Source organism: Oncorhynchus gorbuscha, linkage group LG14, assembly GCF_021184085.1.
Source record: "Oncorhynchus gorbuscha isolate QuinsamMale2020 ecotype Even-year linkage group LG14, OgorEven_v1.0, whole genome shotgun sequence".
Lineage (NCBI taxonomy): Eukaryota > Metazoa > Chordata > Actinopteri > Salmoniformes > Salmonidae > Oncorhynchus > Oncorhynchus gorbuscha.
Window position 1 is genome coordinate 9,868,509 of NC_060186.1, and position 19,771 is coordinate 9,888,279.

Consider the following 19,771-nt stretch of genomic DNA (forward strand, 5'->3'; position numbering starts at 1 on the left):
GAGACGATCAATTGGCGCATGGCGCAGCCATATTGCTTGGGAGGGAAAGTCGCGTTCAATTGACGTAGAACGAAGGTCAGTGTTTGGGTGTGTTGCAGATTCACAAGAAGTCACACAAAAACATCACAAGACGTCAAAAATACTCATATTGAAATAGCAATCTTTAGTTAGAAATATTGCAAGTGATTGAATATTTTCTCCATTGCTTGGTACACCTATTTACCTACACAAACAAATATGTTCAACTTCTGTTGGCTATCGAAAAAATCAAAGGTAAAGACAGTTATAGGTTGGATATTCGCCTGTTGGACCGTCAACATAGTGGCAAATCAAGTTTTTCAAATTTCAATAGCTATTTAACCATTACTCCTAAATTTTTCAAAACTGGTTCTAGCTAACCCGATGGCATAGACACACATTGCACACATTTTTTTGTCAATTTATATCTCGCACTATTTTTTATTATTTATTTACATTTTTGAATTTCAATAGCTCATTGGTCATATTACCTACTGGACTCAAACAAGGTTCATAATGACCACTGACTAACTACCCTTCTATATTGCACACCCTTTAGTTTGTCCATTTTCATCTCACAAGATTTTACATGAATTTTCCAAAATGTAAAATTTCAATTGCTCCTTGGTCATGTGACTTAGTGACTTCAAACAAGGTTCAGAATGTCCAGTCAGTGGACCTACACCTTGCACACCCTTTAGTTTGTCCATTGTCATCTCACATGATTTTTACATTAATTTTTCAAAATGTGACATTTCAATGGCTCCTTGGTCATGTGACCTAGTGACTTCAAACAAGGTTCAGAATGTACCCTTCTATATTGCACGCTCTTGTTTGTGTACTGTAAAATCATGCGGTGTAAAATTGACTAACTAAAGGGTGTGCAATGTGTAGGTTCACGGAGTGGACATTCTGAACCTTGTTTGAGTCAGGTCGATCACAATACCAATGAGCTATTGAAATGTATATGTAAAAACCTTTGTACTTTGTTTACGCTCTAACTAATTCAACTAGGAATACAAAATGCTGCTCACATTTCCACATGTTTATTAGCTTTGGAAAGCGAATTAATATCCAAATCGTGAAAATAATACCTGTGCAATGGTGTGTGCAATTTTTTCAACATAATGACACTTATTTGTGGTTTGAAAGCTATTGAGGTTTGAAAGCGCGAATATCCACCGAATATCCAACTTGAGACTGTCTTTACCTCGGTATCGAAAAAACATCAACCACTCAATATTCTGTATGATGTGTGATACTCATGTACATATGTCACATATATTTAGTAGTATTTATTTAAAATATTAGTACATATGTTACATATATATTAGGCATCGGTATGGGTATATGTAAGCCACAGACTTATTTTTCAAAAGGATTTAAGACATTATTTCAAAGAGATTGAATTTCAAGAATAAAAGTTGTGCTGACTATTAGGCCTAATTCAAAAGGGGACTGTACATATTTGCGTGTCCCGATTTTTCGTGACATGACACTTTTCCTTTCCTGACAAAAAATGGCATACATGGGTTTATTAGACTGCCTTGTATCAAATGGAGAAGAGAGCAATCACGTTGTTCACACACTACATGCACTTCATTTGTACAGAAATTCAAACCTGTCGTTTATGCTTGGTATTCTATCATTTACAATGACTGTTGTCCCCTAGCAAGATGGAAATCTGAACAGTCAGTTGGTTGATGAGGTGTTTCTCAGTTCTTGAAGTAGTGTATAGGCTACTGGGTCCACCTGCCAAGAATCATAGTCCTCATCATTGGTCATGTTCATACGGAACGGAAGATTTTTTGTGAAGGAGGATACTAGAATTAGCATTCTTATTGCACAGGTAGTATCTCCACGATCAATTTATTTCTTACAGATCCTACTAATCTCCTAGTCAGCACTACCATTGGTAGAGGTCAGGTTCCTCCCCGACTACATTCCAGATCTTACAAAGCCTGGATTGGTATTTAACAGATCAGCTTAGCACCTCATATGATGTCGGGCATCAGATTTCTACTGCACAGTCGATGATGTAGCACGCAACCATTGATTGATGCAATGCAACACCTGCACATCTAGTCGGGCAGGAACTCGGCCAGACTGTTGACATGTAAAACAACTGGGAATGTTCGACATTGCAGCCAACAGTACAGACTGCCGAATGACTGATCTGCAAAGATCCTTGCATCATAAATAACTACAATATTATTTGTAAATCAGTCAGTGAGTCAGTCACAATTTACCCATGACACATCATGATCCCCCAGGCTCTGACAGGGTGATAGCTTCCACCTGTTCCTTTAGCCCTTTCTCTTCTGTAGCCGATTGGCTCTCAAGTATTTGCTGAGTTTCTTGATTGGCTCTTGGTTGGAGTTTAGCGATAAACTCACTGCTGGCTAATGCACCCTCCTGTTTCGGGCAGGTGATTTTCGCTGGCAACGATGATAACTTGTCTAGCAAAAGATATGGCATACCATATTTAGTATATTTTATTGACTGTCCATCAAATATTATTTCTTATTGTAGTATTTTTTTTATTGCAACACACAGACAGGAAGACAAATAGACAGAGACAGAGAGAGAGAGAGAGACATGGCAGAGCATTACCCCCTGGTGCGATGGGTTTCATTAGGCGGTTGAGCTGAACGTTCCAGTGTCGGACATGGTTGCTGGCTTTACGAAGCTTCTCCTGAACTTCCTACAGACCCAGAGAGAAGGAAACAAGGACATGAGAACATACTGCTAGTTACAAAGTTGATGTCAGTTGCACTTTGTTTTACCATCTATCATTTACTAGCTGTTATTGACTTATAGGTGCCATATGCAACAATTCCACCTGCAAATAATCCTATAAAGCGTTTTCAATGTGGAAATTATGGCTGCCTAGTCCACTGTAGTTCCCACATAAAAAGATCCTGAACATGGATCTTTATCCTGCTCTCCCCTCACCTCCTGCCACCTCTTCTCCTCCACCTCTCATCTCCTTGCTCTCACCTCCAAGTGCTGGTGACTCCTCTCTCGGGTCTCTCGGAGGCTCTGGAGCTCCTGGGAGGCATAGTGGAGGGCAGAGGGAGCCGGCCGCTTTTCCTTAGCTCCGTTTGGGGCCTCCTCCGTGGAGCTGAAGTGGCGGGATGCCTCCTGCTGCTCCTGGAGGAGCAGACACTGCCTGCTCTTCTCCTCCTCTGCCTGCAGTACCCTGGGAGACGAGAGGAAGGAGGACAATGGTAGAGACAGTAGAAAGGGAGAAAATTATAGATAGGAGAGAGGTTGAGGGATATAAGGACACAGAAGACCATTCTAATGCAATAGACAGGGACGTTTGGTGATCTGATCTGTGACTTTAGTCTTGCAGCCGTGCCTGTGTGTGTGTGTGTGTGTGTGTGTGTGTGTGTGTGTGTGTGTGTGTGTGTGTGTGTGTGTGTGTGTGTGTGTGTGTGTGTGTGTGTGTGTGTGTGTGTGTGTGTGTGTGTGTGTGTGTGTGTGTGTGTCTGACTATATCCTCCTCCATGTGGGCCAGTATCTCCGTGTTGAAATAAGTTTGTGTAGGTGTGTTACCCTTCTAGCTCCAGCCTGACTCTCTCCTCCTCCATGTGGGCCTGTATCTCTGTGTTGAGAGCAGCCTCCAGTTTCTGCTGGGTCAGCTCCAGCTCCTGGATCCGCTTCCTCTGCTGCTCGGCCTCCTTCTCCTTCTCTGCCATCTCAGCCTGCATGCTCTCCCGCAACTGGGGAACACACGCAGACAGGCAATCAGGCACAAATACATGTACACCAAATGCATTCACACACACACACACACACACACACACACACACACACACACACACACACACACACACACACACACACACACACACACACACACACACACACACACACACACACACACACACACACACACACACACACACACACACACACACACACACACACACCTCATTCTTCAGTACACGATCTCACCTTCTCTGCCTCCTCTAGCTGTCTCTCCAACTCTCTCTGGACCTCCTTCTGTTGCTCCCTCTCTTTCTCCTCCTCCTCCCTGCGCCGTGCCTCCACCTCTCGCTGGTGCTGTGGGACACAAATACATCCTACATGTCATGTTAGGTACTGTATACTATGTATGCATTACCCCCTCATTCCCCCCGCTCATCATTTCTCTCACTCTCTCTCCCTCCTGCTCACCTGAATAATACTCTCTATCTCCTGTCCTTGCCGTTCCTTTTCCCTCTCCAGATCTTGAATGGTAAGCTCTTCTGATTGGCTGCTGCGGCTGCTGCTGGCACTCAGGCTACGCTCCTGTTGACTGTGCTTGCGCTGGACCCGCCTTTTCAGCTTTAGTTCCTGGTGCAGGGAGGACTTGCGCTCACCCTGGAGACGGACGGCAGTCTGCAAGGCTGGGGAGAAAGAGGACACACACACACACACACACACACACACACACACACACACACACACACAGGAGAATCAGAAAAAAATGATGTTCTTTCCCTAATGCTTTTCAACCGAGGGGTCTCCCGCGTGCCAACCAAATGTTTTAACCATTAGGTTAACAGGATATCCTCTTGGTCCGGGGACGACAATTAGCCTTGTTTCTCAGGCAGGGCGTTACACTTGTTCACATCCCCTCACCTTGGGTCCATTCCACTCTCTGTCTCTGGTCGGCAGCACTCATCTCATAGGTCTTGCTGGTGGTTTTCACACAAAAGAGACAACGCTTCCCATCCCTGTCTGGAATAGCCTAAGACAAAGAGAGGACAACTGGTGGTTGACTACAAGGGTGACATTGACTTATCAAGACCCCAAGTTCCGCTCAACTAATCCCAATCATAAATGATCAGCATTAGCATCAGGCTCGCAACAGGTAACCCTCATTGACTCTTGTTGTAATCCACATCCTAGTTCAAAATATAGGCCCAATGGTACAGATCTAGACAAGCTTGTATCTATACCAATTCAAGCTAACTCTATGGTATTTTCAAATAAGGGGTTACCAGCTGAGCATATGTGCTGATATTAGAGTCTGATATGAAATCCTGCAGCTGTGGTGTTGGACTGATTCACGTAAATGCCAGAAGTTTGATCTTGAACTCTGACCTCTCAAACCAAGAGTGGACACTCTGGTAATATCTGAAACCACAAAAATGGAAGAGGGAAACAGTAAGGAACTTGTCTGTCAGCCCTGCATTAAAGACCAAAAATGATTAAATAAAATTCTGATAAATAAAAAAAGTATACCAGTTTCATTTAAGGACCAAACATGGACAGCTGTAACATGTAGATTGCAAAATAGTTGGGAAGTGATTTTCGAATATACCAATTCCATGGCACATGGTTTATGAACTGATACAAAAAACGACACCGGATTCAAAACTTAAAATTGTTCCATTTAAATTCTTGCAACCAATTACATTTTATATATACACTGCTCAAAAAAATAAAGAGAACACTAAAATAACACATCCTAGATCTGAATGAATGAAATATTCTTATTAACTACTTTTTCTTTACATAGTTGAATGTGCTGACAACAAAATCACACAAAAATTATCAATGGAAATCAAATGTATCAACCCATGGAGGTCTGGATTTGGAGTCACACACAAAATTAAAGTGGAAAACCACACTACAGGCTGATCCAACTTTGATGTAATGTCCTTAAAACAAGTCAAAATTAGGCTCAGTAGTGTGTGTGGCCTCCACGTGCCTGTATGACCTCCCTACAATGCCTGGGCATGCTCCTGATGAGGTGGCGGATGGTCTCCTGAGGGATCTCCTCCCAGACCTGGACTAAAGCATCCGCCAACTCCTGGACAGTCTGTGGTGCAACGTGGCGTTGGTGGATGTAGCGAGACATGATGTCCCAGATGTGCTCAATTGGATTCAGGTCTGGGGAACGGGCGGGCCAGTCCATAGCATCAATGCCTTCCTCTTGCAGGAACTGCTGACACACTCCAGCCACATGAGGTCTAGCATGGTCTTGCATTAGGAGGAACCCAGGGCCAACCGCACCAGCATAACGTTCTCCACTGCGTCTCCAGACTCTGTTACGTCTGTCACGTGCTCAGCGTGAACCTGCTTTCATCTGTGAAGAGCACAAGGCGCCAGTGGCAAATTTGCCAATCTTGGTGTTCTCTGTCAAATGCCAAACGTCCTGCACGGTGTTGGGCTGTAAGCACAACCCCCACCTGTGGACGTCGGGCCCTCATACCACCCTCATGGAGTCTGTTTCTGACCTTTTGAGCTGACACGTGCACATTTGTGGCCTGCTGGAGGTCATTTTGTAGGGCTCTGGCAGTGCTCCTCCTGCTCCTCCTTGCACAAAGGCGGAGGTAGCGGTCCTGCTGCTGGGTTGTTGCCCTCCTACGGCCTCCTCCACATCTCCTGATGTACTGGCCTGTCTCCTGGTAGCGTCTCCATGCTCTGGACACTACGCTGACAGACACAGCAAACCTTCTTGCCACAGCTCGCATTGATGTTCCATCCTGGATGAGCTGCACTACCTGAGCCACTTGTGTGGGTTGTAGACTCCGTCTCATGCTACCACTAGAGTGAAAGCACCGCCAGCATTCAAAAGTGACCAAAACATCAGCCAGGAAGCATAGGAACTGAGAAGTGGTCTGTGGTCACCACCTGTAGAACCACTCCTTTATTGGGGGTGTCTTGCTAATTGCCTATAATTTCCACCTGAAATGTATTGTCAATCAGTGTTGCTTCCTAAGTGGACAGTTTGATTTCACAGAAGTGTGATTGACTTGGAGTTACATTGTGTTGTTTAAGTGTTCCCTTTATTTTTTTGAGCAGTGTACATATGGGGGATAAAACCATCCCAGCTCTGCAGACTTTGCTGCAAAAAGACAGAATCATTAGATCATTTGTTTTGGTACTGTCCATATGTAGCTTGTTTTTGGTCACAGGTCCAGGAAAGGTTAAAGAATTGCAACATTTACCTGGAGCTAACTCTGCAGATAGCACTGCTGAGTGACTTGAAAAGTCATAGACAATCAATAATATAATAATACTTTTAGCAAAAAATATATATATTTCATTTACAATCTGTAGAAACTCTGAAAATAGAAAGTTTCAGAACTTTAGTGAAACAGCACAGTTAAAAATATATGGCAAATAGAAATCAAACCTGGATGGTGTTCAGAGATAGATGGGAGGGGTTGAGGGAAACTTGGCTAAATAAGACTGTGCCGGATACTGATGTGTCTCTGGCTGGTTATAATGTTTTGGATCTGACAGAGGTGTCGCCATATTTACAAAGGACATCTTAAATGTTTCTTTATCTCTCACTACCTCTGTCCCTAAGCAATTTGAAAAGTCTAGTCCAAAATGTGGCCCTTGGTAATAATGGCAGATTTACGCTAGGCCCTGGTGCACAACTGAGCAAGAAGACAAGTACAGTAGAGTGTCTAGTTTGAGAAACAGACGCCTTACAAGTCTGCAACTGGCAGCTTCAGCAAACAGTACCCGCAAAACACCAGTCTCAACGTCAACAGTGAATAGGCGACTCCAGGATGCTGGCCTTCTAGGCACAGAAGTTGGTTTCAATGCTGAACTACAGTCAGGTCATGACCCTGGTAAGGATAACAGGCATGCAGATGAGCATCCCAGAGACCGTTTCTGATAGTTTGTGCAGAAATTCTTCAGTTGTGTAATCCCACAGTTTCATCAAGTGTCTGGGTGGCTGGTCTCAGACGATTCCGCAGGTCAAGGTCCCCGGATGTGGAGGTCCTGGGCTGGCGTGGTTACATGTGGTCTGCGGTTGTGAGGCCGATTGGACATATTGCCAAATTCTCTAAAACGTTGGAGGCGGCTTATGGTAGATACATAAACATTACATTATCTGGCAACAGCTCTAGTGGACATTCCTGCTGTCAGCATGCCAATTGCATGCTCCCTTAACTTGAGATATCTGTGGCATTGTGCTGTGTGACAAAACTGCACATTTTAGAGTGGCCTTTTATTGTCCTCAGCACAAGGTACACCTGTGCAATAATCATGCTGTTTAATCAGCTTCTTGATATGCCACACCGGTCAGGTGGATATTATTTGTTAAATATAGTATACCTTTTTTCAAGATGAGTGATGACAAGAGAATCATCCAGCCCTTTGGGTATCTAACTACACCCCCATATGCCATGTCTTGAAATATGCAGACAGATTAACAGACATAGCGCTGTATCAGCAGCTACACTTGTCTAGATGATGTGCTATATTGTTTACACCATAGAAAAGCATTGTGATGCCTTATTTACTGACCTGTCAATAGTATTTGATACTGCTGACAATTTCTTACTTGTACAAAGGTTGTGTGAAATATGCTAGATCAGGCATCTTGCAGTTGGTTCAATAACCATCTAATGGACATGACACAACTTGTACTGACGGTATCAAATTTAGCTTCCTCAATATTATGAAAGGTTTACCGCAGGGGTCGATTTTTGGCCCTGTTCTCTTCACTATTTCTATACATAATATTGGTCTCTCTGTTAAAACCTGTAACATTAATCTCTATGCGGATGATAGTGATTTACTCCTGTTCCCATCTTAACAGCAGGCCATTCATAACCTTTAGCATGGTTTTGACTCCATTCAAAAATTACTTACTGATCTTAAACTAGTGCTAAATGCTAATAAAACCAAGTTTATGTTGTTCTCCAGGTCTCGTAATATTACATTTGAGGACCTACATATTCGCACATTGAAGGGAGCCCAAACTGAACATGTCTTCCATTATAAATACTTGGGTGTTTGGATTGATGATAAGCAGCCTGTTAAAACACACATTGTGTCAACAAGAAAGTTGAAAATTAAGATGATTTCTATAAAAGAAACCAATCCTGCCTGACTTTGGAAAGTAGAAGGAAGATTGTTCAAGCAATGCTTCTCCCAGTACTTGATTATGGTGATGTAATCTACAGTCGTTGCCAAAAGTTTTTAGAATGACACAAATATTAATTTTCACAAGGTTTGCTGCCTCAGTTTGTATGATGGCAATTTGCATATACTCCAGAATGTTATGAAGAGTGATCAGATTAATTGCAAAGTCCCTCTTTGCCATGCAAATGAACTGAATCCCCCAAAAACATTTCCACTGCATTTCAGCCCCGCCACAAAAGGACCAGCTGACATCATGTCAGTGAATCTCTCGTTAACACAGGTGTGAGTATTGACGAGGACAAGGCTGGAGATCACTCTGTCATGCTGATTGAGTTCAAATAACAGACTGGAAGCTTCAAAAGGAGGGTGGTGTTTGTAATCATTGTTTTTCCTCTGTCAGCCATGGTTACCTGCAAGGAAACACATGCCGTCATCATTGCTTTGCACAAAAAGGGCTTCACAGGCAAGGATATTGCTGCCAGTAAGATTGCACCTAAATCAACCATTTATCGGATCATCAAGAACTTCGAGGAGAGCAGTTCAATTGTTGTAAAGAAGGCTTCAGGGTGCCCAAGAAAGTCCATTAAGCGCCAGGACCGTCTCCTAAAGTTGATTCAGCTGCGGGATCGGGGCACCACCAGTACAGAGCTTGCTCAGGAATGGCAGCAGGCAGGTGTGAGTGCATCTGCATGCACAGTGAGGCGAAAACTTTTGGAGGATGGACTGGTGTCAAGAAGGAGCGGCACAGAAGCCACTTCTCTCCAGGAAAAACATCAGGGACAGACTGATATTCTGCAAAAGGTACAGGGATTGGTCTGCTGAGGACTGGGGTAAAGTCATTTTCTCTGATCAATCCCCTTTCCGATTGTTTGGGGCATCCGGAAAAAAGCTTGTCCGGAGAAGACAAGGTGAGTGCTACCATCAGTCCTGTGTCATGCCAACAGTAAAGCATCCTGAGACCATTCATGTGTGGGGTTGCTTCTCAGCCAAGGGAGTGGGCTCACTCACAATTCTGCCTAAGAACACAGCCATGAATAAAGAACGGTACCAACACATCCTCCGAGAGCAACTTCTCCCAACCATCCAGGAACAGTTTGGTGACAAACAATGCCTTTTCCAGCATGATGGAGCACCTTGTCATAAGGCAAAAGTGATACAGGAACTCCCCAGACCTTAATCCCACAAACAAAACCCCACAAATTCAGACAAACTCCAAGCATTGATTATGCAAGAATGGGCTGCCATCAGTCAGGATGTGGCCCAGAAGATAATTGACAGCATGCCAGGGCGGATTGCAGAGGTCTTGAAAAAGAAGGGTCAACACTGCAAATATTGACTCTTTGCATCAACTTCATGTAATTGTCAACAAAAGCCTTTGACACATATGAAATGCTTGTAATTATACTTCAGTATTCTATAGTAACATCTGACAAAAATATCTAAACACACTGAAGAAGCAAAATGTGGAAATTAATATTTGTGTTTTGCTTAAAACTTTTGGCCAAGACTGTACCTGCATGTGGCAGCCTCTGCTTTAAAACCTTTAGATTCAAACTAGCATTCAGCACTTATTTTTATCGCTGCGGACAATGTTCCGTACACATCACTGCATTTTGTATAGATCCGTTGGCTGGGAGTCTCTAACTACCAGAAGGGTCTAGCACTGGCTACTTTTTGTACATAAAGCGGTTCTTCAGGGACTCCCCCAACTACATCAGCTAACGTATTAACTGAAGATCCAGCCATTTCAGACCCGCTCTCTGGACCGACTGCTTCTGGAGGTCCAGCTCATGGAATAGCCTTCAGGTCACCTTGAAATGACACTCACTGCTCTCCACTGGACAGCTTAGATGGAGTTTAAGGGAGGTGATGCGAGAGTTGTGTTTGTTTGGATTAATCCTGCTTTATTTATTGTATTGATATTATTTATTGTATGTTCATGTTCACAAGGATCTAGAAGAAAAAGAAACGCACACCTATTTAGGCGAGGTGCTATGTTCACAGGGATCCCTTGCAAATTAGACCCTGGTCTCAATGGTGACCCACCCTGTAGCAATAAAAGTTTAATTTTAAAAAATCTAAACATGACCAAAAGTATGTGGACACCTGCTCGTCAAACATCTCATTGCAAAACCACAGGCATTACTATGGATTTGGTCCCCTCTTTGCTGCTATAACAGCCTCCACTCTGCTAAGGAAGGCTTTCCACTAGATGTTGGAACATTACTGCAGGGACTTGCTTCCATTCAGCCAGAAGAGCATTAGTGAGGTCGGGCACTGATGTTGGGCGAATAGGCCTGGCTCGCAGTTGGCGTTCCAATTCATCACAAAGGTGCGAGGTCAGAGCTTTGTGCAGGGAAGTCAAGTTATTCCACATCGATTTTGACAAACCATTTCTGTATGGACCTGGCTTTGTGCACAGCGGCATTGTCATGCTGAAACATGAAAAGGGCCTTCCCCAAACTCTTGCCACAAAGTTCAATGCACAGAATAGTCTAGATTAGAATGTCATTGTATGTTGCAGCGTTAAGATTTCCCTTCACTGGAACAAAGGGGCCTAGCCCGAACCGTGAAACACAGCGCCAGACCATTATTCCCCCTCCACCTAACTTTACAGTTGACACTATGCATTTGGGTATGTAGCGTTCTCCTGGCATCTGCCAAACCCAGATGTCTGTTAGACTTCCAGATGGTGAAGTATAATTAATCAGAGAGAACGCATTTCCACTGTTCCAGAGTCCAGTGGCGGAGAGGTTTCACCACTCCAGCTGACCCCTGGCATTGCGCGTGTTGATCTTAGGCTTGTGTGTGGCTGCCCGGCCATGGAAACTCATTTCATGAAGCTCCAGACAAACAGTTATTGTGCTGACGTTGCTTCCAGAGGCAGTTTAGAACTCGGTAGTGAGTGTTGCAACTGAGGACAGACAATTTTTTGCACCTGGTGGTCCCGTTCTGTGAACTTGTGTGGTCTACCACTTTGCGGCTGAGCTGTTGTTGCTCCTAGACGTTTCCACTTCATAATAACAGCACTTACAGTTGACCGGGGCAGCTCTAGCAGGACAGAAATTTGACAAACTGACTTGTGCCAAGTTGAATGTCACTGAGCACTTCAGTAAGGCCATTCCACTGCCAATGTTTGTGTATGGAGGTTGAATGGCGGTGTGCTCGATTTTATACACCGGTCAGCAATGGGTGTGGCTGAAATAGCTAAATCCACTCATTTGAAGGGGTGTCCACATACTTTTGTATATATAGTGTACTTCTCAGTCTCAGGTACACAGTAGATTCACTCAGCCATTAACAAAAAAATGAAATTATCCTAGCCAAGATTTTCTCTACCAGTTTTGTGGATTGAAAGATGAACCAGAATAACAAGATTACCTCCACAACACAATACTGGTCCAATGGAATCTCTCCCTTCTTGTCTTTCAGGTCCTCGCTGGCGTAGTAGGCCATGAAGGATGGCCGGAGTACAAACCAACGCTCCATCCAGTTCCTGCGCACATGTCCCTTTTTCCACATGTAACCCTACGAGAGAGAGACAGACAGAGAGAGAGAGGGATCGATCATTGTCCCTGTAATGTGAATTTCATTCAACACAAACACACATAAAAACAGCCCACACACACAGCCCCACCCGGAGCCACATCCATACAGTCCCACCAACTCACCCTCTTGAGGACGTTGTGGTACATCTCCAAGAAGACCTGGTCCAGAGCCAGACTGAAGGCACCCGCATTGCTGACCCTCAGCAGCCTCCCGGCGCCCATGTGATCCAGGAACACCCACACCGACATGCCCTCCTTCTGGACAGAGGCATCCTGGGATAGCAGATCCTCCAGGGTCTTGCCGTCCCACTCCTGGTTCATCGCAGTGGAGATTTTCTTCATCAGGTACTCCACCTGCGTGTGTGTGTGCGTTACAAGTCAGAAAATATCGTTATCCTGTTATGGCTCAATTTGCTGAGACCCATATTCAGAAAGTGATCTAGTAAAGGGATAATACTGTGGTCAGCAAGTTGCAACACATCTTCATAAAGCCTGCAGATGTTATCAACAGGAAACCAAACCTCCCTCATATTGGTTTATTCTACTCTGACTTCCTGCTTAGTGGGAGGAGGACAGGAAGTAAGGACCTAGAATAGAGATATTTTAGCAAATGCACAGGTGGATGGTGGTACCATAATTAGGGAGGACGGGCTCGTTTCAGCCATTATTATGAGCCATCCTCCCCTCAGCAGCCTCCACTGAGCAAGGGGCTAATCGATAAACATACAGTTTGTATACTGCAAGCATCAAAGCATACTATGTAGTCAAAATGGCCACTGGACTGCATAACTACAACTATTTTCCAACTGTTTATATACAGTACTGTATGTGTGTCTACTAACCCTCTATTCTCCCTCCCTCTTCAGCTCTCCCCTTTCCCACCGCTCTCTCCCTCTTTTTCAGATGAACTATTTCCTCCCTACCTGTACATCTCTTTTCTCTCTGAAAGATACTATCTGGCTTTATATTTAAATGTGCCAATGGAGGTCAGTCTCTCCCTGGTCCCCTCATCCCGCCAACCCCCTCACCTCCTGGGGAATCATGATGAGTGGGTAGTGGTCCTCTGACAGCAGGTTGAAGAGACAGAAAAGTTTGAAGCAGTCTCTCAGGGAGCACAGCAGCCCCCCCTGGCCGCTGCTAGGTCTGTAGTTTTTCTTCATGGTCATCATCCAGCACAGGTCGTCAAACGTCTCCTTGTCGTATGCACCCTCTTTGACCTGGGTGCAGCACACCAGGGGTTAATTTGTTCATTAGTACTGGTAAAGAGTTTTAGATGTTAAATGAATAGTTCACCCAAATGACTAAATGACATATTGGTTTCAATACCCTGTAAGCAGTCTATGGACAAGGTAAGACAGCAATGCATGCTTCGGTTTTGCTCACAGGTTAAGGAAACCAGTATGTAATTTTGGGTGAACTAAGTTCAAGATCAAGTGCAATTCATCTCCTGAATGGACTGGAATTCACTCATCTCAATGTGAAAATCCTCAATTGAGTATGATGGGTTGGTTACCTTGGCCAGTATGTATTTGTTGAGGTAGTTTACCTTGGCCAGTATGTATTTGTTGAGGTAGTTTACCTTGGCCAGTATGTATTTGTTGAGGTAGTTTACCTTGGCCAGTATGTATTTGTTGAGGTAGTTTACCTTGGCCAGTATGTATTTGTTGAGGTAGTTTACCTTGGCCAGTATGTATTTGTTGAGGTAGTTTACCTAGGCCAGTATGTATTTGTTGAGGTAGTTTACCTAGGCCAGTATGTATTTGTTGAGGTAGTTTACCTTGGCCAGTATGTATTTGTTTAGGTAGTTTACCTTGGCCAATATGTATTTGTTGAGGTAGTTTACCTTGGCCAGTATGTATTTGTTGAGGTAGTTTACCTTGGCCAGTATGTATTTGTTTAGGTAGTTTACCTTGGCCAGTATGTATTTGTTGAGGTAGTTTACCTTGGCCAGTATGTATTTGTTGAGGTAGTTTACCTAGGCCAGTATGTATTTGTTGAGGTAGTTTACCTTGGCCAGTATGTATTTGTTGAGGTAGTTTACCTTGGCCAGTATGTATTTGTTGAGGTAGTTTACCTTGGCCAGTGTATTTGTTGAGGTAGTTTACCTTGGCCAGTATGTATTTGTTTAGGTAGTTTACCTTGGCCAGTATGTATTTGTTGAGGTAGTTTACCTTGGCCAGTATGTATTTGTTGAGGTAGTTTACCTTGGCCAGTATGTATTTGTTGAGGTAGTTTACCTTGGCCAGTATGTATTTGTTGAGGTAGTTTACATTGGCCAGTATGTATTTGTTGAGGTAGTTTACCTTGGCCAGTATGTATTTGTTGAGGTAGTTTACCTTGGCCAGTATGTATTTGTTGAGGTAGTTTACCTTGGCCAGTATGTATTTGTTGAGGTAGTTTACCTTGGCCAGTATGTATTTGTTGAGGTAGTTTACCTTGGCCAGTATGTATTTGTTGAGGTAGTTTACCTTGGCCAGTATGTATTTGTTGAGGTAGTTTACCTTGGCCAGTATGTATTTGTTGAGGTAGTTTACCTTGGCCAGTATGTATTTGTTGAGGTAGTTTACCTTGGCCAGTATGTATTTGTTGAGGTAGTTTACCTTGGCCAGTATGTATTTGTTGAGGTAGTTTACCTTGGCCAGTATGTATTTGTTGAGGTAGTTTACCTTGGCCAGTATGTATTTGTTGAGGTAGTTTACCTTGGCCAGTATGTATTTGTTGAGGTAGTTTACCTTGGCCAGTATGTATTTGTTGAGGTAGTTTACCTTGGCCAGTATGTATTTGTTGAGGTAGTTTACCTTGGCCAGTATGTATTTGTTGAGGTAGTTTACCTTGGCCAGTATGTATTTGTTGAGGTAGTTTACCTTGGCCAGTATGTATTTGTTGAGGTAGGGCATGTAGCCATGTTTTGACACAGGTCCATCGTCATCGTCTTGGAAGTGCTCCTCCAGTGCCACGGGGTCGTGAGGGATGTTCAACACCGTGTACAGGTTGTGGGAGAGAACCTGCGACATGCGCGCACACACACACACACACACACAAATGAAGAAAATGCCGGTCAAAGGGAGATTCTCAATTGGTTCGCTCAACTGCTCTGTCCTCAGTTTTCCTCACCTAGGGCTCCTTTTGAAAAAGCTCAACGGTAACCGAGGAGAAGAAATGTGGAAACAATACGTTTTAATTAAATTAGACTCTCCTTCTTCACTCGCTCGTAAATGACATTTCCAGGGATAGAATCCCAAATTAAATGTGTAAAGTATTCAAAAAACACGCGTAGCTAGTTGTGCTAGACATTTTATAGATAATATGTAGCATATAGTTTTTAAATGTGCATACTTATCTCCAAGCTGATTTAAAAGGGGGTGTGGCGGATTTCAAAAAAACTCTTCTGCGAAGGATACTCGCGCTTCTTCGGTGGGAGGACGTTATCGAGGGTGCGAGGACACTCCTCCATTTGAAACTAATTGACACTAACCTCGACCACTCTACAACTCAGCAGTTTCCGGGTCACCAAGGAGAGAGGACGGAGGATTCGAGGAGAGGATGGTCTTTTGGCCAAATGATAATCTCCCAAAAATGACCCTTTAAATGTATTATGTTACTGTCAATATTACATCTACCATTCCTATATTTATATACAGTATGTAAGTGGTTACTGAAATAGTTCACAACTTCTAATCATCTCAAATCATATGAAAAAACAGAGGTCAATGATAAAAACCAAAGCAAGCAGTGTAAACAACATTGCAGGCCTCTGTTGACTTACACACACACACACACACACACACAGCCCCCTCGGCGTGAGCATGTCTGGACACCTTCCTGCTCTTTCCTGGGATTCTCACCAAAGGGAGAACACAACTTGTTTGAACTCGACAGGCCAGAGACTGAGTGAAGGGGGAGATGACTGAACACACAGCACCTTCTGTTTCTGTTGTACAGTAAACTCGGATATATTGTCATGTGTACAAGTTGACTGCAGTAAAGGGAGAGGGCCAGTCCTGGACTTTGAAACGAGGGCATAGGTGACTATCGAATGACTTTAATGCTCCCATTTCTGTGTGTAGGCTGCCGCGGTTGTGATTACTCACTGAAAGAGGGTTTCATGAATACACACTCATGGAGGGTGTATCCATGTATTGAAGTCACCAATGTATCCAAACTGTGTACCAGTGAGAATGTTTTCATCTGCATGTTTCTCATAATGAGCAGTATTCCTGCATGATCCATGCAAATTATTATTTTTACTGGTGGACTGTTAACTTTCTAAATGGTATACATCCCTAGATTAACGCTGAATAATGTATTATAGCCAATATATAACAACTTGTAAGAGGCTAACAATGTATTTGAAGGCTATCTTGATCAGATCTTCAAACCTCAAAACGTTTGTTTATAAGGTTATCTAAACAAACGATTATGTGGATATTATTATGTGAATTGTAGACCATGAGTAACATGCTGGCGCCAGAGGCACAGAAGCAATTCAACACCCATTTCCTGATTATAAAAGCTCAGCACTTGGAAATATTACACTTCAAATCTAACCTTCAGCTGGGATTTCGACACTTTGCCACATTTCTCCATGTCCAGCGATGTGAACGCGTACCAGATGGACTTGAGTAGTTCGGATTGCAGTTCCATTGTGGAGACAGACGTCTTTGCGTCTACATTCCGAGGCGAGCGGAGTTGTGCACAGCAGTGATCAGTATTGCAAACTGAAGTGGAAGCACTTAACGAGAAGGCGAACAGGACACGTTAAGAAAAGGGGTGGAGAAGAGAGGAACAATTATGTAACGAAAGTAAAATACTATATGCATATAATATTCTATTTATAATCAAAATAAATACCTAATAAAAATGTATAAACCACAATATAAAATCAATATTTCACTCTTCATATTTGGATTCATATAGGGTACTAATAGCCGACCTTATAAACCTATAATTATGTTTTAGGTCACTCAAAGTTAAAACTTTGAATGATTTTGGAAAACTGGCATCCTTGTAAATTACTGACCTCTCTCTTTCAAATGGGTGGTGGTAAAATTAACCCCAGATCTTGTTTGATGTCACTGATATACATACGCGATGTGGGTCTTTCTTTTTCCCAACGCAGTTAAGACAAAACCACGCCCCGTTATTCAGAGAGGCGTTCTACTACGCTCCCAGCGCAGAGACAGTGACCTTCCAAGGTAAGGATGGAAAGTGTAATTTAACAATTGCCTGCCTGCCTGCATGCCTACCGTAATGCAGGCCTATTATTATCATATTTGGTAACATTTGCCCATGTATTTATTTCAGAGTTTCAATTAGTTGTAAAAATGCCTCAGAGAACTCTGCTGAATTCCCTCAATTGAAGGTCAGCTAAGTTGACCTAGGCTACTTAACGTTACTAGTTCGGTCTATTATCAGGTCAAATCATATACGTATTGTTAATAATTTCTCAAATATGTATTAGCAAATCATTCAACCGAATAAGCAATGCCACAGCCATTGAATCTGTCTTAGAGCGTCAAGGGACGTTAATGGCTAGTTTGGTCCACCACATTATGTTATTATATTTTTCAAACTTGAAATACAAGGGCAAATGTTATTAATCAGTGACTGAAATTTCACGCTTCGTGATATTAATTTCCGGACTTGGAGAGCGCTCAAGTCTTTGTAGAATGCCCCGTTATTCAGAAAAACGGTGCGTGGTTTTGGCTTAACTGCGTTGGGGAAAAGAAAGAAGTAGTTGGCGTTATCGCCCACCACGCTTATATCCCCCAGCAGCCACTCAGGGTTTGAGTCACACCCTCACACATCCACAAACTCACAAGTCGTTTCCTTAAAAGTAAGCGAGTGACTCTGTAGACAGGTCCGGATTTATGAGCGGGCCTTAGGAGAGTAGACGGTCTGTCCCAACCACTTTTCTCTCTCCTATTTGAGTAACATTAACAGATTGATAATAACAATTGTTCGTTTTGAGTTCAAGTACGAAAATCTAACTGAGTTAGTGTATTTCAAATTGCTGACCTAAGATCTACTCTCCTTGACTTTGTTGTATTTCTAGAACCTTATAAAGAGGTCTTCCACCGACCGCCAAAACATCTATTCTAAGAACAATGGAAACCTGACGTATCCATTACAACAGACGTTATCAGGAGCCTCCTATAGAGCTACAACCATGAAAGACATTGTGACTTCTGAGGAAGTAACCAGAGATTATCTGATGAACTGACTCTCCAGCAGACGGACGGACAATTCCAACAGAGAAGACAACAACGATGTCACGACTCCTACCGAAGGTGGCTCTCCTTCCTGTTCGGGTGGCGCTCGGCGGTCGTCGTCACCGGCCTACTAGCTGCCTCTAACCTTTTCCCCCCTTGTCTGTTTAGTAGTTACACCTGTGTTTAGTTAGGTTGATTGGTTGGGCTTTATTATCCAGCCGGCCCGCCTGCTGGGTGTGCAGGATTGTTTGCAGTGTACTGTTGTGCACGACTGTATGTCACGGTTGTCAGTGTATGTGTGTTTTGCTCTACTGTTTAGTTCCCCGTGTTTTGGGGCATTTGTTTGGGTTGGCGTCGTTTTCACCGGTGTGGTGGAATAAAAGTATAGCTACCCTGAACTTTCTGTTTCCTGCGCCTGACTTTTTCCTCCACTACCCCCCGGGCATTACAAACGACATATGGGCGTAAATATGTTGATTGCAATTATTCCCGAATGAGTGAAAGTTAATGTGCAAAGGATTAGCATTTCAATGAATATAATTATCCACTGTGTGTAGTGATCAATTTAGCCTTTCCCGCCCCTTTATCGGTCCACTTTATCGGTTTACCAAGCAGTCATATCGGTTTAGTCCACTTGGTGATCTTCCCTATCATTGTTAATAACCAATATCTACTGTTTGTTTGGTATGCATTTCTTTGATTATTTAGTTAGTTAGTAAATACATGATTAAGCCAATTGGTGTATGGATGATTCATAGTTTAGGCTGGGTTTGGTCAGATAACCAAGAATTTACGACATTTGGAAAGAATAATTAATTAATAGAAGACTAATTTAGTTATATTTGGAAAATTATAACTTTGTAATCTGAAGATTTTCCGTGATGCCCCAACTTCCTAGTTAATGAAATTGACATGATTAGTTTAATCACGTGATAATTAGAGAATTTATTTGATAAAATAACAGTCTGCACAATTAATGATAGCCAGAGACACGACACCAGTAGGCCAAGTAAATGTACCGTTAATCCTGTGTCATTTACATTCATTTCTGTTAATGCATGTATTAACTATAGTCATTTACCATTCTCATTATGTTGTTTACGG

General features: G+C 43.0%; 1 protein-coding gene and 1 long non-coding RNA gene across 2 annotated transcripts; one reads left to right on the forward strand and one right to left on the reverse strand.

Annotated features, from left to right (window-relative positions):
* Window positions 1–143: 143 nt before the first annotated feature.
* LOC123994392 (differentially expressed in FDCP 6-like) lies at window positions 144–17,565 on the reverse strand. Its single transcript, XM_046296920.1, has 13 exons — window positions 17,476–17,565; window positions 17,004–17,187; window positions 15,320–15,460; window positions 13,484–13,672; window positions 12,579–12,809; window positions 12,289–12,435; window positions 4,651–4,759; window positions 4,204–4,415; window positions 3,982–4,089; window positions 3,580–3,746; window positions 3,019–3,220; window positions 2,632–2,722; window positions 144–2,477 (listed from the first exon to the last, which is right to left on the reverse strand). The coding sequence occupies exons 2-13, from the start codon at window positions 17,097–17,099 to the stop codon at window positions 2,278–2,280; spliced, it is 1,893 nt and encodes a 630-aa protein (XP_046152876.1). The 5' UTR covers window positions 17,100–17,187; window positions 17,476–17,565; the 3' UTR covers window positions 144–2,277.
* LOC123994395 lies at window positions 14,589–19,055 on the forward strand. Its single transcript, XR_006831650.1, has 3 exons — window positions 14,589–17,257; window positions 17,575–17,650; window positions 18,511–19,055. It is a non-coding gene; the product is annotated as an uncharacterized LOC123994395 (long non-coding RNA).
* The last annotated feature ends 716 nt before the right edge of the window (window positions 19,056–19,771 follow it).

What these genes read in the sequence shown, in the direction of transcription:
- LOC123994392 (XM_046296920.1), bottom strand. Translation starts at nt 17,099, where the DNA reads ATGGAACTGCAATCCGAACTACTCAAGTCCATCTGGTACGCGTTCACA. An exon ending in TCATCATGATTCCCCAGGAG is followed by an intron (nt 12,810 to 13,483) that starts GTGAGGGGGTTG and finishes ACACACACGCAG; the next exon opens with GTGGAGTACCTGATGAAGAA. An exon ending in ACCAGTATTGTGTTGTGGAG is followed by an intron (nt 4,760 to 12,288) that starts GTAATCTTGTTA and finishes TCTTTGTCTTAG; the next exon opens with GCTATTCCAGACAGGGATGG.